Source organism: Malania oleifera, chromosome 1, assembly GCF_029873635.1.
Source record: "Malania oleifera isolate guangnan ecotype guangnan chromosome 1, ASM2987363v1, whole genome shotgun sequence".
NCBI lineage: Eukaryota > Viridiplantae > Streptophyta > Magnoliopsida > Santalales > Ximeniaceae > Malania > Malania oleifera.
Window position 1 is genome coordinate 68,868,285 of NC_080417.1, and position 14,368 is coordinate 68,882,652.

Here is a 14,368-nt window from a genome sequence, read left to right on the forward strand (position 1 = left end):
TTTATAATTTCTATAATTTTTACAACTCTAATATCATATTTCATTAGGTATCCCTTTTGCAATAAAATTTTTTTTTCACACCTCATCAACATTTAAGAGTTATTTGCATGTAAAATTGACACATATTTTGATTTTAAAATTTTGATTTTTAATAATATTGATAAAAGTGACCAAATACAACAAAAAATGTTTTTTCTTTTTTGACATTTATTTTTGGCTCCAGGGATCCACAATGGCCAATCGGTTAGTCTGTTGATGATATGGCGATATCTGGGCCCTTGATCCCGTGTGGCCCACAGACGTTGAAACCCCTCCCCCTATGCAGATGAACCCAGTCCCTAGCCCTTCCCGAGTCTCCTACCAAAGCACAACACACGCACGGCACAATACAATACGAACGAAAAAACTCTCTCTCTCTCTCTCTCTCTCTCTCTCTCTCTCTCTCTCACACACACACACACACACATTCACACCAAGCCCACTTCCATGATGGAATATTGAGTCCTGGTTTTACCAAGTCATCTGCTTTTCCCTGTGCTATGCTCTTAGCTCTCAACCATTCCTGCTTTCTAGGGTTCTTCGATTCTGATTAGGCAAATTAAATGAGATAGGAATACTCAAAAACTCAAATCCCTGCGAACCATGCGGGATTCTCGGGAGTTTCGTGCAGAGCAAGAACTCGTGAACTGTGAGTCCTCGTTTGGTGCTTTTCTATCTACTCTGCTCTTTCTCATTTGCATTTAAACATACCCTGTGTTTGTTTGTTTTCTGTGCAAGCTTTAAATTCTGTAAATTTTGCATCTTTTCTGCTTCTCCGCCATTTCAATCCCTGTAATTTTTTCTTCTCATCGCTCGCTTTCGTTTATTTTGTTAGTTTCGTTTGGACTTCGTTATCCTTGTGCTTATTCGTTGGAGTTTTCCTTTTTTAAATTTTTTATTTTTTTGCCCCTTTTTGAAGTTTTGGTTTTGTCGCAGTGAAATATTTTCGAGTGGGTTTGTAGGGTTCGAGCTGTTTTAAATATTTGGGGTTTGGGTGAAGTTATGGCATCATCTCATGGCAGTACTCACTCAGACGCGGCAAGAATGGAGCAAATAATAACTGAGTTCTTTGCAAAGAGTCTGCAGATAATACTTGAATCAAGGTCCCCTTTTGTGTCATCGCGTAATTATAGTGGAGACCAAGTCACGTCTTCTCCATCCTCATCCACATCCTCCTCATCAAGCGTGAGGCCGAGAGATAAATGGTTCAATTTAGCGCTTCGAGATTGCCCTGCGGCCCTGGAGAATATTGATTTCTGGCGCCACAGCAACCTTGAACCGATGGTGGTTGATGTCATTCTGGTGCAGCGACCATTTGATTGGGACCCGATGATTTGTTCCCCAAGAATGGGTCTCGCTAGGAACACCTCTTTGAAGGAGTGCCTTCCAAATTGCTGGAATTCAGAGCAAGAAGAGTTTGGGTGTGAGGAGAGGAGTAAAAAGATTATAGAGAGATGGATAGTGCAGTATGAGAATCGGAAGAGCAGGGATGGAAGTTCAGGGAGCAGGAGGTCAAGTGTTTTGCAAACTTTGTATAAAAAATCAATATTATTGCTGAGATCTTTGTATCTAACTGTTAGGCTCTTACCTGCATATAAACTCTTCCGTGACCTGAATTCATCTGGCCAAATTCATACATTTACGCTAGCTCCTCGAGTGTCATCCTTTGTTGAGCCTTTCACTCGTAGAGAAGATTCAGAAATGCAGCGGTTTGGGTTCACCCCAGTGGATACATCATGCGGTAGGCTTTGTCTTTCAGTGATGTATTGCTCCTCGCTCTCGGATGTGAGCTCTGAACCCTCGACTCCTATGACTCCGCGGTTTATTCCGGATTATGTAGGAAGTCCGATTGCTGATCCAATTAAGAGGTTCCCCTCTCTTCCAGTCATGGGATCCCCTTCCTCTCCATTTTGGAGGCCTCATAGCTGGAGTGATGACCTTTTTAAAGCCTCACCAGCTTCCGCAGGTTCTTTGTTGCCCTCCCCCACACATTCAGAATCTCGTTCTTTGGTTTCTAACCCTAGTTCCCGCCGCTTCCCACCAATGAGCATGCCTGTTCACCCACCTGAAACATCTATAGTTCATAACAAAAATACAAGCTTTGATGAATATTGGCCCTCCCCTACCTTTTCACCTTCCACTTCTCCATCGCCACCAATATATATCCCTGGGAGTCATCCATCGAACGCTATTTTGCGCTCTGAAAGTGCTCCAGTTAGGATACCCTCAGCAAAGCTTGTTAATTCCCCTCTATTGTCCAACAAGCAAATTTTGCCTCAGTCTCCTCCCCTCAAAGGTTCAAGACTTGGTAGTTCCAAGACTGATAAACATACAAGTTCAACTCAAACTGGTGCAACACTTGAGAAGGTACATTATATGCTTTGTCACAGTGAGCTTCTTCTTTCAGGGGGAAATAAGTTTGTGTGCCTGTGCTTGTGTTTATTTTCCTCACTGGGGTTTATTTTGTGTCTTCTGCAGTTCTTCTTTATTGGGAAAGATGAATCTGGAAAATTTTCTGGGGTCAAGACTTCATGCAACAGCTCACCACGGATTTCTGTTTCTAGAAGCTCCAGCAGGTTGTCTCTGCAGGATGATTTAGATGATTCTGAGTTTGCCTGCCCCTTTATTGTGGATGATGATGATATGACAGATACAAGTAGCAGGTAACATTTGAAATTTGTTGATTAGATATGACTTCAAATTTACTTGTGTTGTGTCATTTTCCTAATATTTCCAATTTTGGAAATAGCTTTGAAATTTGTTATCATTGAAGATGGGATAACAAAGTTAAAATGAGAGGATAAAGAATTTTTTTCCAAAGATTTCCATAGTATTTCTTGTGAAACAAATTCTAGGTCATCCTTGTCGAAAATTCAAAAGAGACAAAGACAGAGATATAGAGAGAGAGGAGCAAATCAATGTTGCTGCTCAGTCTGGTAATATTATTTAGGTTCCTCTTATTGTTTGTCATAATCACATTGGCACCGTCTCATTTCAAAAACTACACTAACACTCATTGATGTTTAGTATTTGGTTGTAGTAACACCTCCTAAGGTAGCATACTGTTAATGCACATTTGAAAATCATAGCTTTGCTACTTTGGAATAGAATATTCCATATTTTGCCTTGAAAATTGATTTAGATAACAATAGGTACGTATAGGGGACCCTTTTTCGTCCCACATATGGTCGGTGGGGCCGTGGGGGTCTTCTTTACCGTGCAATAGAAAAAGAAAAGATGAGAATCTTGCTACCACAATGGAGGTTGTAGGTCAAAAGCATATAAACATTCAATCGTGTGGTGAACAGTATATGTAACTAAAATTGGGTTTTCATAGGTGGTAGTGGGGGAGTAGGTGGCAGGGGAATACGTACAGAGGTCGCTTAGACCATATGTGGTTTGTATTGTAAAAAAAAAAAAAATACCGCTTTCATGGATGGTTTCATTGGTGATAGCAAGAAATATGTATAGAAAATATTGCCTCGTCCCTCCCTCCATAAAATTGCTTTTGTTAGGTGTCAAATTATTTTGTTATTTTTATTTCAGTCTACTCAATATATTTTTTGCATTTTCATTTAATGGGGGGTATAAGAGTATTTTCTTTGCTCTGTTAATATTGTTAAATGTAACTGATTTGAAAGGGGTTCAGTGTAGTAGCTGTAGTTTTTGAAATGAGAGAGGTTGTTAGCATGATCATCAGGCTATGGGAAAGCTTAGGGTGTGTTGTGTGGCATACCCTATTGTTTATCATGCTTGCAAGAGGCCATCATATGAACTGTTATAGAAGCTTACCAATGATGCAAAAAATATGATTGTAAGGGGTTAGAGATTGTATCCAATGTAGATATTTATTCTCTCAGCTTTTTGGGTCGTATTTATTTATTTATTTTTTCTTTTTTAAAGCTTTAATCCTGTAATCTCATTGGACTACTAACTTCACTGTGCTTGTTGCCTCTGTTTATCTGCCTTATGTTGTGTATTGCCATCTGTGAAGGGGTAAGTAGCTCATAATAAATTCATATTACTGGTGGTGGTAATTGGTTTCAGTAACTTAAAGTTTAAATATTATTACTGTCATTGTGCCACAACTGCTCATATTGTTGAATATGTTAATAGGGAATTAGAAGGGTGTATTTTTTTTTCTTTTTTATTTATGAAATTCTAGTGTTTAGATTTAAACTCTGGATCTCTCTTTTTTACGTGGCTTATATTGGGTATTATCATCTCTCAAGTAGCATTTCTTGTTATAACTTCATAGTCTCTACATAATAATTTGACTTAATGATAACTAAGAACTTCATTTTTACTACTAGCAGCTCATAATCCTGTGTAAGTTCTAGGTTTGGGTGTTGGCTTTGTTATGCTATTACTGTTTCTTGGAATTAGCATCTCATTTGAGTAAGGCTATTTTAGATCCCTGCATGCTAGTTCAGTTTCTCAATCCTCTTTGATAGTCTTAGCTGCATTACCTTGTGCTAACTCATCTCTTCTTACATACTGTGTGCTCAGATTGCCAGAATTGTTACTCTCAGAAGAAACTTTTCTTGATGCTTCTCAATTCATTGATGAGCTTGTGTGTGATTGCTGATGTATAACTTGTGCCAGCCATGTTGTTAGTTTGTGATGTAGATATATGTCGCAAGCTAGTAAAAACTAGCATGTTCAACAGAAGTACATATCATTCTACCCTTCATTTGAATGTCACTAGAGTATTTTTCTAAGGATAGCATGAGAAACTTGAAAACTTTTAATGATTTGGTGGAGAAATCACCTACCATTTATCTTGGATGAATGGTTTAGATTTGACATGAAAGTAGCAAAATAGATTTGGTAAATGCTATTACTCAAAATAAATATAAAAGAAAATGCTAGGATGTTGCCGAATAGCCCATTATAAGTCATATTTAAAGTATGCAAATTAAATAAATCATTGAATAATTTAGTTTTTTGCTATTTTATCTTGTAGAACTTGCAAACTATTGAAAAGAATTTGTTATTAAGTTTCGGTCTGTAAACTGGTAAAGATATTACTGAAAGTGAGTGTAGATATGGTTGAACACGTTGTTATGGTGTTTAAGATTCTGTGGAGGAAGGGAAGGAGAGGAGGTGTGAGTTATTAGAGAAAATTGAAAAGAAATGAGACAAAGTACCAACAGTAGTCATTCTGCCTGAAAAGCTTTTTGCGCCAGGTGTTGTGTTTTTGCATTTAGGTAGGGTTATTTTTCTTCTTGTATATGCTGAGAATTACATGTTGCCCTTACTTTTGATTAATATAGTCTCAGCACTCTCCCTGAAGCTGGAGCATCAATTTTGACATGCCCAACTTGTTACTCAATTGGAAATTTCCCTACTGAATGCATTGTTTTTTTTAGATAAACAACAACAACAACAACAAAACCAAGCCTTAGTCCCACTAAGTGGGGTCGGTTATATGAATTCTTTTCCGCCAATTTATGCAATCATGGACCATTTCTTTTGATAGATTCAAGGATATTAAATCCTTACTCACTATCTCTTCCCAAGTTATTTTAGGTCTACCCCTACCCCTTCTATTGCCCCCCACAGTAACTAAGTCACTCTTCCTCACAGGTGCACTATAAGGCCTACGTTGCAAGTGTCCATACCATCTGAGTCGTCCCTCCCTTATCTTATCTTCTATAGGAGCTACACCTAACTTACCACGAATATGTTCATTCTTTAATTTATCTTTCAATGTTATACCACTCATCCATCTAAGCATCCTCATCTTGGCAACTTTTATTTTTTGGATATTATGTTTCTTCGTCGCCCAACGTTCCGATTCATATAGCATAGCTAGTTTTATAGCTGTCTTATAAAACTTCCCTTTCAATTTTAAGGGTATTCTACGAGCACTTAGCACACTTGAAGCAGTTCTCCATTTTACCCAACCTTCTTTAACTTTATGCATTACATCATCTTCAATTTCTCCTTCAGCTTGCATAATAGATCCAAGGTATCGAAATCTACAAGTGCTATTTATTTCTTCATCATCAAGTTTAACTTTGTCTCCAATATTTCTCCTATCATTACTAAAATTACATTTCATATATTTTGTTTTATTTTTACTTATCCTAAAGCCTCTAGATTCTAAAGTTTCTCTCCATAATTCTAACTCAGCCTCTACTCCATCCCTAGTTTCGTCAATTAATACAATATCATCTACAAACAACATACACCATGGAACCTCCTTTTGAATATTCTTAGTCAATTGGTCCACTAAAGCAAAAAAGATAAGGACTCAAAGCAGATCCTTGATGTACACCTATGGTAATTGGAAATTCTCTAATTTCTCCATCTATAGTCCTTACACTAGTCATTACTCCATCGTACATATCCTTAATGACATTGGTATACCTACAACATATACCCTTTTTTTCTAAAACCCACCATAGAACTTCCCTAGGTATCCTATCACATGCTTTCTCAAGGTCAATAAATATCATATGCAAGTTCCTCTTCTTTTCCATAAATTTTTCCATTAATTTTCTTAAAAGATAAATAGCTTCTGTGGTAGATCTCCTAGGCATAAAACCAAATTGATTTTCTGATATCTTCGTTTCTAACCTTAATCTTTGTTCAACAACTCTTTCCCATAGTTTCATCGTATGACTCATAAGTTTAATTCCACGATAGTTACTACAATTTTGAATATCTCCTTTATTTTTATATATAGGTATTAAAGTGCTTTTCCTCCATTCATCTGTCATTTTCTTAGTTTTTACAATTGTATTAAATAAATTAGTTAACCATATAATTCCGTTTTTATCCAAGCATTTCCAAACTTCAATTGGGATGTTATCTGGTCCAATAACTTTCCCATTTTTCATCTTTTTTAGTGCAAACTTAACTTCGTTAACTCTAATTTTGCAAAAAAAATCTTATATTAATAGTCTTTTCCTCATTTGACAACTCTAAGTTTAAGCCTTCTATTTGGTTTTCGTTAAACAACTTACTAAAGTAACTTCGCCATTTTTTTTTAATATCTTCGTCCTTAACCAAGACAATATCATCCTCACTTTCTATGCATTTTACATTTCGTAAGTCCTTGCTCTTCCTTTCTCTAGCTTTAGTAAGTTTAAATATATCTCTTTCCCCTTCTTTTGTACCTAGTCTATCATACAAACTATTAAATGATCTATATTTAGCTTCACTAACGGCCCTTTTTGCATCTTTTCTTGCCTCCTTATATTTTTCAAAGTTATCTCTATTTCTACATTTTTGCCAAGTTTTATACCAAATTCTTTTTGTCTTTATGATTTTTTGTACATCTTTATTCCACCACCAACTTTTTTTGCTATTCGAGAATCTTCCCCTTGATTCACCTAAAATCTCTTTCGCTATCTTTTTAATAGAACTAGCTAATCTATTCCAAAGAGTATTTGTATCTATCCCATCCTCTAAGGTCCAATCCCCATCTTTGATCATTTTAACTTTAAATTTTATTATATTTTCTCCTTTTAGGTTCCACCATCTAGTTCTTCTACACTGGTTTATTTTATCATTTTTCTTCCATTTTTTAATATATATATCTAACACTAAGACTCTATGTTGTGTGGTTAGACTTTCACCTCGAATAACTTTACAATCCTTGCATGATAAACGATCTACCCTCCTAGTTAAAAAAAAATCTATTTGACTTCTATTTTGTCCACTTTTAAAGGTTATTAAGTGTTCTTCTCTCTTCTTAAAGCAAGTATTCATTATACTAAAATCATATGACATAGCAAAGTCTAAGATCATCTCCCTTGACTCATTTTTGTTTCCATATCCATATCCTCTATGTATCTTTTCATAATTTTTATTATCTCTTCCAACGTGTCCATTTAGATCTCCTCCAATAAATATTTTCTCAGTCCCTGGTATGCCTTGTATCCATATCTTCCCAAAATTGTCTCTTAAGATTTTCTGCTAAGCCAACTTGAGGAGCATAAGCACTAATGATATTATCTCTTGTCCTAATACCATCTTGATTTTTATAATTCTATCCCTTACTCTAGTTACATCCACAACGCTATCTTTTAAGTTTTTGTCTATAATAATGCCTACTCCATTCTTATGTTTTTCTTTTCCAGTGTACCAAAGTTTAAATCCTGATTTATCGATTTCTCTAGCTTTCTCCCTCATCCACTTAGTTTCTTGAAGGCAAATTATATTAATTCTTCTTCTAATATAATTACAAGGAAAGAAGGATAAGATACCCTCCATTAAAGGTAAAATAAAATTACAGCAGTGCTGCCTTCCAATCCCTTTGAATATTAGATAGCGACAAACCCTCCAAAACCCCCGAAAAATGTGCCCAAAGAGAAGCAAAAAGTGTTACTTTCTCCCAAGGCAAAATCAGAGAAGTCTTCTATCTTTGAAAATTCTTGCATTTGTTTCGAACTAAAGAGCCCACAATATAGCATACACTGTGCAGTTCCAAAAAGTCCTCTTTGACTCTTACTAAAACTGCATAAATGTACCAACAAAAAGTCATATCGATCCTGCAGAGCTACCCAATCCTCACCATAACTAGAAAACAAAGTGTTCCACAGGTACCTTGCTGCCCGACCGTGTGAGGAGAAAAGATGAACATTAGTCTTGTTTGCCTCATGGCATAGCATACAAACATCTAGACTAAGAGCTTTATGGGGTCTCTTATTTGTAGCAAGTCATTCATATTAATTCTCTTATGAACAAGAGTCTAGATGAATCTGGAAAGGAACTTCTTTCCAAACAGCTTTGATCAACAGAAAGGGCTGGGATTTGAAGATTTTATAAGATGATTTTGAAAAGACTTTGAAGAGAAAGAACCCAAAGAATTCCTAAGCTCACCCAATAAAGAAGTAGGTCATCAACCTCTCTTTTCTTTGAGACTTCTAGGCTCTGTTTGGAACTTGGAAAATACTAGGGAAAAGAAAGAAAAATTAGAAGCAATTCACTTTTTATGTTTGGTTATCAAGGAACGTGAGAGGATAAAATATATACCCAAGCTATGAACAAAAAATTGATTTTGCATATAGTTAACATTTGATATTTCTTATTTTTTAATCATGTTGGAACCTATTTTTTTTCATTTTTTTAATAGTATTTGATATATAGATAGAAAATATAGTGGAAAATGAGTTTCCTTATTTTGCTTTCCTTTCCTTTTTCCAAACAAAATCCTTGATCCAAGCGGACCCCCAAAGAAATGGAAATTCCAAGAAAAAAAGCCCCCCGCAGAAAGATAGTAAGCTGAAATTGGTGCATTATGAGAGAAGGTCTAAACAAACACGGCACTAGCAGCTCCAATGACCTACCCACTTAAATATCCTACTAGAACCTAATTCTATCACCGTTATCCGCTTCAAGGCAAGTACGAGGAAAGAAAAGACAAGAGCTACCTGGGAATTTCTAGGGGGTTGCATGGATAATGTTGCCACTCCCCTTAATATCCCACCTATACCGATGCATTCCATACTTGCTATTAATAACCTGATGCCATAAGGAATTACACTCTTAAGGGGAACCTCCATAATTATTTCCCAATTAGAGAGATGTTCTAAGAAACCATATTGCCAAGCCTTGTCCCCCCTCAAATTTAGGTCTCATGACCACCTCCCAACTAAAAAAATGATCCCTCTTATCCTCCCCAAAACCAGTCCGCAAGAAATCTCCCATAATCCTCTCTAGGTCTTGGTCACTCTAGTAGGAATCCTAAAAAGGGATAAAAATAAAGGGAATGTTGGAAAGGGAAGCACAAATGAGAGTGATCCTACCCCCCAATGAAAGGTAAATTGTCTCCTAACCTTCTAATCTCCTCCCTAATCACTGATCCCAAAAGCATCCACAAAGGATTGCCTCCTAAAGGAAGACCAATGTACGATAAGGGCCAAGTGAAGGAATCGTTATGAGCTAGAGACTTGAAGCTCTGTAACTCCCTACTTCTCTAATTGATACCTGTTACACCACTCTTGGACAAATTTATCCAAAATCTTGAAATTTTCTAAAACATTCGTACCAAAATGTGAATGTGGAATTTCTTAAGACTATTCTAAAGAGAAAAAATAACATCATATGGGAATTGAAGATGAGACACCCCCACCTCCTCCCTCTCAATCGAAAGACTCTTAAATCACCTCGATATCTTGAGCACAAAGAACCAACCTACTCAAATTGTCTCTTGCTGGGTGAGCAAAAAAGGCGATGATGGATCCTAATCATCCCGTTGTCTTAATCTCTTAGTAAACCCTAAACCAATCCTTTGGTTGACCATTAAAAAGCACAAACATGTTAGCAAAACCAAGGCATCCACTAATCCAATTAGACGACAATACCTTGCAAGACTTTATCAAGGTATCCCCAATTAAACCATCTTTGATGTAGGACAGGGATTGGAATTTATATGTATAGATAGAATTGAGAGAATTAAAGACGAAGAACAACAGAACAGTGGTGAGAGCCAGAATTAGAAGGAGAAGAAGCAGAAGCCCCAATTAACCATGTGATGTAGGACAGGGATTGGAATTTATATATAGATAGAATTGAGAGAATTAAAGACGAGAACAACAGAACAGTGGTGAGAGACTGAATTAGAAGGAGAAGGAGCAGAAGCCCCAATTAACCATGTGATGTAGGGCAGGGATTGGAATTTATATATATATAGATAGAATTGAAAGAATTAGAAGAAGAACAACAACAGAACAGTGGTGAGAGGCAGAATTAGAAGAAGAACCGCAGGCCTGTGGGGGGAGGGAGGGAGGGAGGGCGAAACTGCAATTTGATTCAAATAATAACTGTACAATAACTTACATGAGCACTTATACACATTGCTAACTAGAACACATATTTACATAAAGCCGCAATAAATCAGGAAATTACAAAATAATCCTAAAGTACTTAAATACACAAAATAAACCTAAATTGACTAAACTTCTAAAATGAGAAGAGTTTTCCCAAACTAAAATATAAAAACATCTAAAATTCTCCATTGGTCGTTCTGCATCAAACTATACTTGATAGAGGAAAATTTACCTCGACTTTTTGTAATGGCATAGTAGCTTTAGCTCGATGCATGGGAACAAAGTCAAACATGCAGGCAAATCAAGAGGAGGCACAATCTGTTGCATCGTCAATCACCATTGGAGAATATGTATCAGATTATCCAATTGCTAGTAGCATAGAAGGCTGCAATGTCCTTTGGTAAAATAACAAGTCCTCCAACCAAGAAATCAATTTAATATCCAAATCTTTTGGCAGCTCAAGCAAATATGCATTCAGTCCATACTCTAAGATGATGGACAACATTTAACTAGATTTGGTTAAGGAAAATGTAGAGGGAGAAGATGAAAGGGATGGAGACCCAAGTTTATTGGATTGAGGAGAAATAATCTCAAGAGGATTTTCAACAATAGGTTCCATGATTGAAGAATTTTTAACAGACTCCATGATTGAAGAATTTTTAACAGACTCTACGGCAGCCAATTGTTCCTCGCTCTTTGGGTTAGAAATGGAATATTGACTGGGATTTCTGTCTTAGTAGTTGGCAACTCATCTTTCTATTCATTGCAAGTTTCAACAAGTGTGGTGACAAATCAAGGTCTATCTCTGGCCTGGAGACCCCAACAGTGCTTAGGGTCACTAAAGACAAGTCTACGACCTCATTTTAAGAAGATTCATGACTCACATCAATAGAAGAATAAAAAAATTGTGCACTACTTATATGCATGTCATTTATGTAGTCATTATACTCTATTATGCAACAATTTGGATGGGCACTTTTGATATACTCAACAAGTTGAGTTTTCTATTGGACATCTTGGGTGGGCCTAGGACTACCTTCTGACCATTGAGAAGATTCATGAGTTACGTTCACTAAAGAATCAAAAAATTGTGCACTAGTAATATGCAAAGTCTTAAATTTTGATTTCGACTCAAGTTTCGAAGCTTTAAAAGTACGGAAATTTCAAAGGAAATTTTGATTTTGATGTCAATTTGAAAAATTAACGGAAATCAATAGTAAAGCATGGAATTCTTTGTGAAACTTTAGAAATGGTTAACAAAAATAATAATGTAAGTTTTACGACTAATATATTACAAGTTAAATACATCTATGTTGTGTATGAGGTGGAAAAGTTGTAATATAGTATGTGTATCAAACGCATTTGTAAGATAATGTGCATTAAACATATTTAGTTAATACAAATGAAATTCATAAATCATTTAGAAGTTAAATACATCTATGTTGTGTATGAGGTGGAAAAGTTGTAATATAGTATGTGTATCAAACGCATTTGTAAGATAATGTGCATTAAACACATTTAGTTAATAGAAATGGAATTCATAAATCGTTTAAATATTATTTATTATACAAATAGTTATAATTTAGACATGAACGGTTAAATAAAATGTTGTTGTAAATTTATTTTTTCATATAATTTCAAAAGCTCTTGTAATAATCTTTTGTTTCAATAAAAATAAATAAAATAAGTTAAAAGAGAAATTTCACTTCACTCCTAAATCTCTTATTTGAATTCTAAGGAAAATTTCATTGCATAGTTAAATTTCGACAAGCTTCACTAAAATTTCTAGATTTTGATAAATTTTGGATGATTTGTTGAGATTTTGATGATAATTATCCCAGACGGAATCAACTGCCATTTTGATTTTGAGGGTGATGGAAACTGGAAATTTCGATGGAAATTTCAACAATTTCATGGAAATTTAATAAAATGGTAATATGTAAATCATTTATGTAGTCATGATACCCAACTACACAAGAATTTTTTGATATTTGATTGTTTATCCCCCAACAAGTTGAGTTTTCTCTTGAACATCTTGTGAGGATCTAGGAATACTACGTGACTATGGAGACATTGATCTAGAATGATGAAATTCTTTAAGATAGGAAGTGGTGTTATAGGTTGGTGGCTGGGGAAATCTCTCATTTTTGAAAGCCATATGGGAAGCCTCATATAGAGTTGTGGGGATATTTTTGAATTCGCATAAAAATAAACCTTCTGATTTCATCTCTCATCCCTTTCTTGAACAAAATTACCATTCTAGGTTCCTTACTAAGAGCACACTGATAAATGAGGTCTCTAAATTTAAGATAATAATCGGTAAAACTAGAAGAAAGTTGTCTAAGACTACATAGTTGGTCTAGCAATTGTTGAGAATTGCCAACTATGTAGGAACCACACATACTGAATTTACTTCTTTTTTTTTTGTTTTTTTCTTCTTCAACCGGAGCGTAAATATGGACCAATGCAAACTCGAACAAGTACCAAATAGATAAGCAGCATTAAATCAATTTCTATGGAGTTCAAGTAGTGTAAGTCCATACAATGTTACCAAAATGTCCTTGCTCTGACTTTGTAGTTTTGAGACTTTAACTTTTCACAGATGCTTCAAGAACTATGCTAGCTCACTGATTTTACCCTCCAAAAATATGTACTAAGCAATCCAAGAACCAAGATTAGTTTCTTAAAATCAACTTTAAAATCTCACTGATGGAAACCAATTTGTCACAGTAAAATCTCAAAACACAGCAACTAGGCATCTATCTGGATGTTGGCAGACTTTCATAACTCTGAAATTTGCTCGAGCAGCCCAATATTGGGCTATATTTGACCTTAAGAATGCAAACCAAGCTTTATACTTCAATATTAACTCAAAAAGCTTCAAAATATCAGGAAAAAATAAAAATTTTTATCTGGCAACTTCCCCATGCATGTGGCCAACGTGTGGAGTGCGTGAGCCACTAGCGATGAACCTCCCAGTTGGTGGTAGATCAGGGGTGGGGATTCCAGTGAGCTTGGAGGTGTAGCAAAAAATGCAGGAAATAGGGGAAGGGGTTTTGATGCTGTCTGTCTGTGATGGCGAAGGAGGTGCTGCCTGATTTTTAGGATTTCGAAACCAGTGGCAAGACTGTAATTTCCTGAAGAAGTTGAAGGCTGATGAATGCTTCTGTTTTCTGGGATTTTCCTGCGATTTCTGACTTGTTATTGCAGCGGTGAAGCCTGTTTGAGTAGAATGCAGTTGTGTGGTGGATGTAGTTTGAGTTGTAGGAGTTACAAATCTGATGGAAGAACAGCAACAGGGAAGCCTGGGACTTGATCAAATTAGGCTGTGATGCCAATTTGATGTAGGACAGGTATCAGAAATTATAACTTGCATGTCCAGCACTTATGCCCAATACTAACTTACATAAGCAATCTGATTCAAACAATAGATGTACAATAGCTTGTATGTCATGCACCTATACCCACTACTATCTAGAACACATTTACATTAAAGCCCAAATAAAACAAGAAATTACAAAATAACCCTAAGTATTTAAATACAC

At 35.9% G+C, this 14,368-nt stretch overlaps 1 protein-coding gene across 2 annotated transcripts in view; it reads left to right on the plus strand.

Annotated features, from left to right (window-relative positions):
* The first annotated feature begins 350 nt into the window (after positions 1-350).
* Positions 351-14,368, plus strand: part of LOC131162327 (autophagy-related protein 13b) — a 41,026-nt gene continuing 27,008 nt past the window's right edge. Inside the window, exons 1-3 of one of the 2 annotated variants that reach the window (XM_058118678.1) lie at positions 351-688; positions 976-2,406; positions 2,518-2,702. In XM_058118678.1, the coding sequence (XP_057974661.1) occupies positions 1,042-2,406; positions 2,518-2,702 (1,550 nt within the window). In that variant the 5' untranslated portion in view covers positions 351-688; positions 976-1,041. Of the gene's footprint in view, positions 689-958; positions 2,407-2,517; positions 2,703-14,368 lie in introns of both variants that reach the window. The other variant, XM_058118688.1, reaches the window with a different exon arrangement.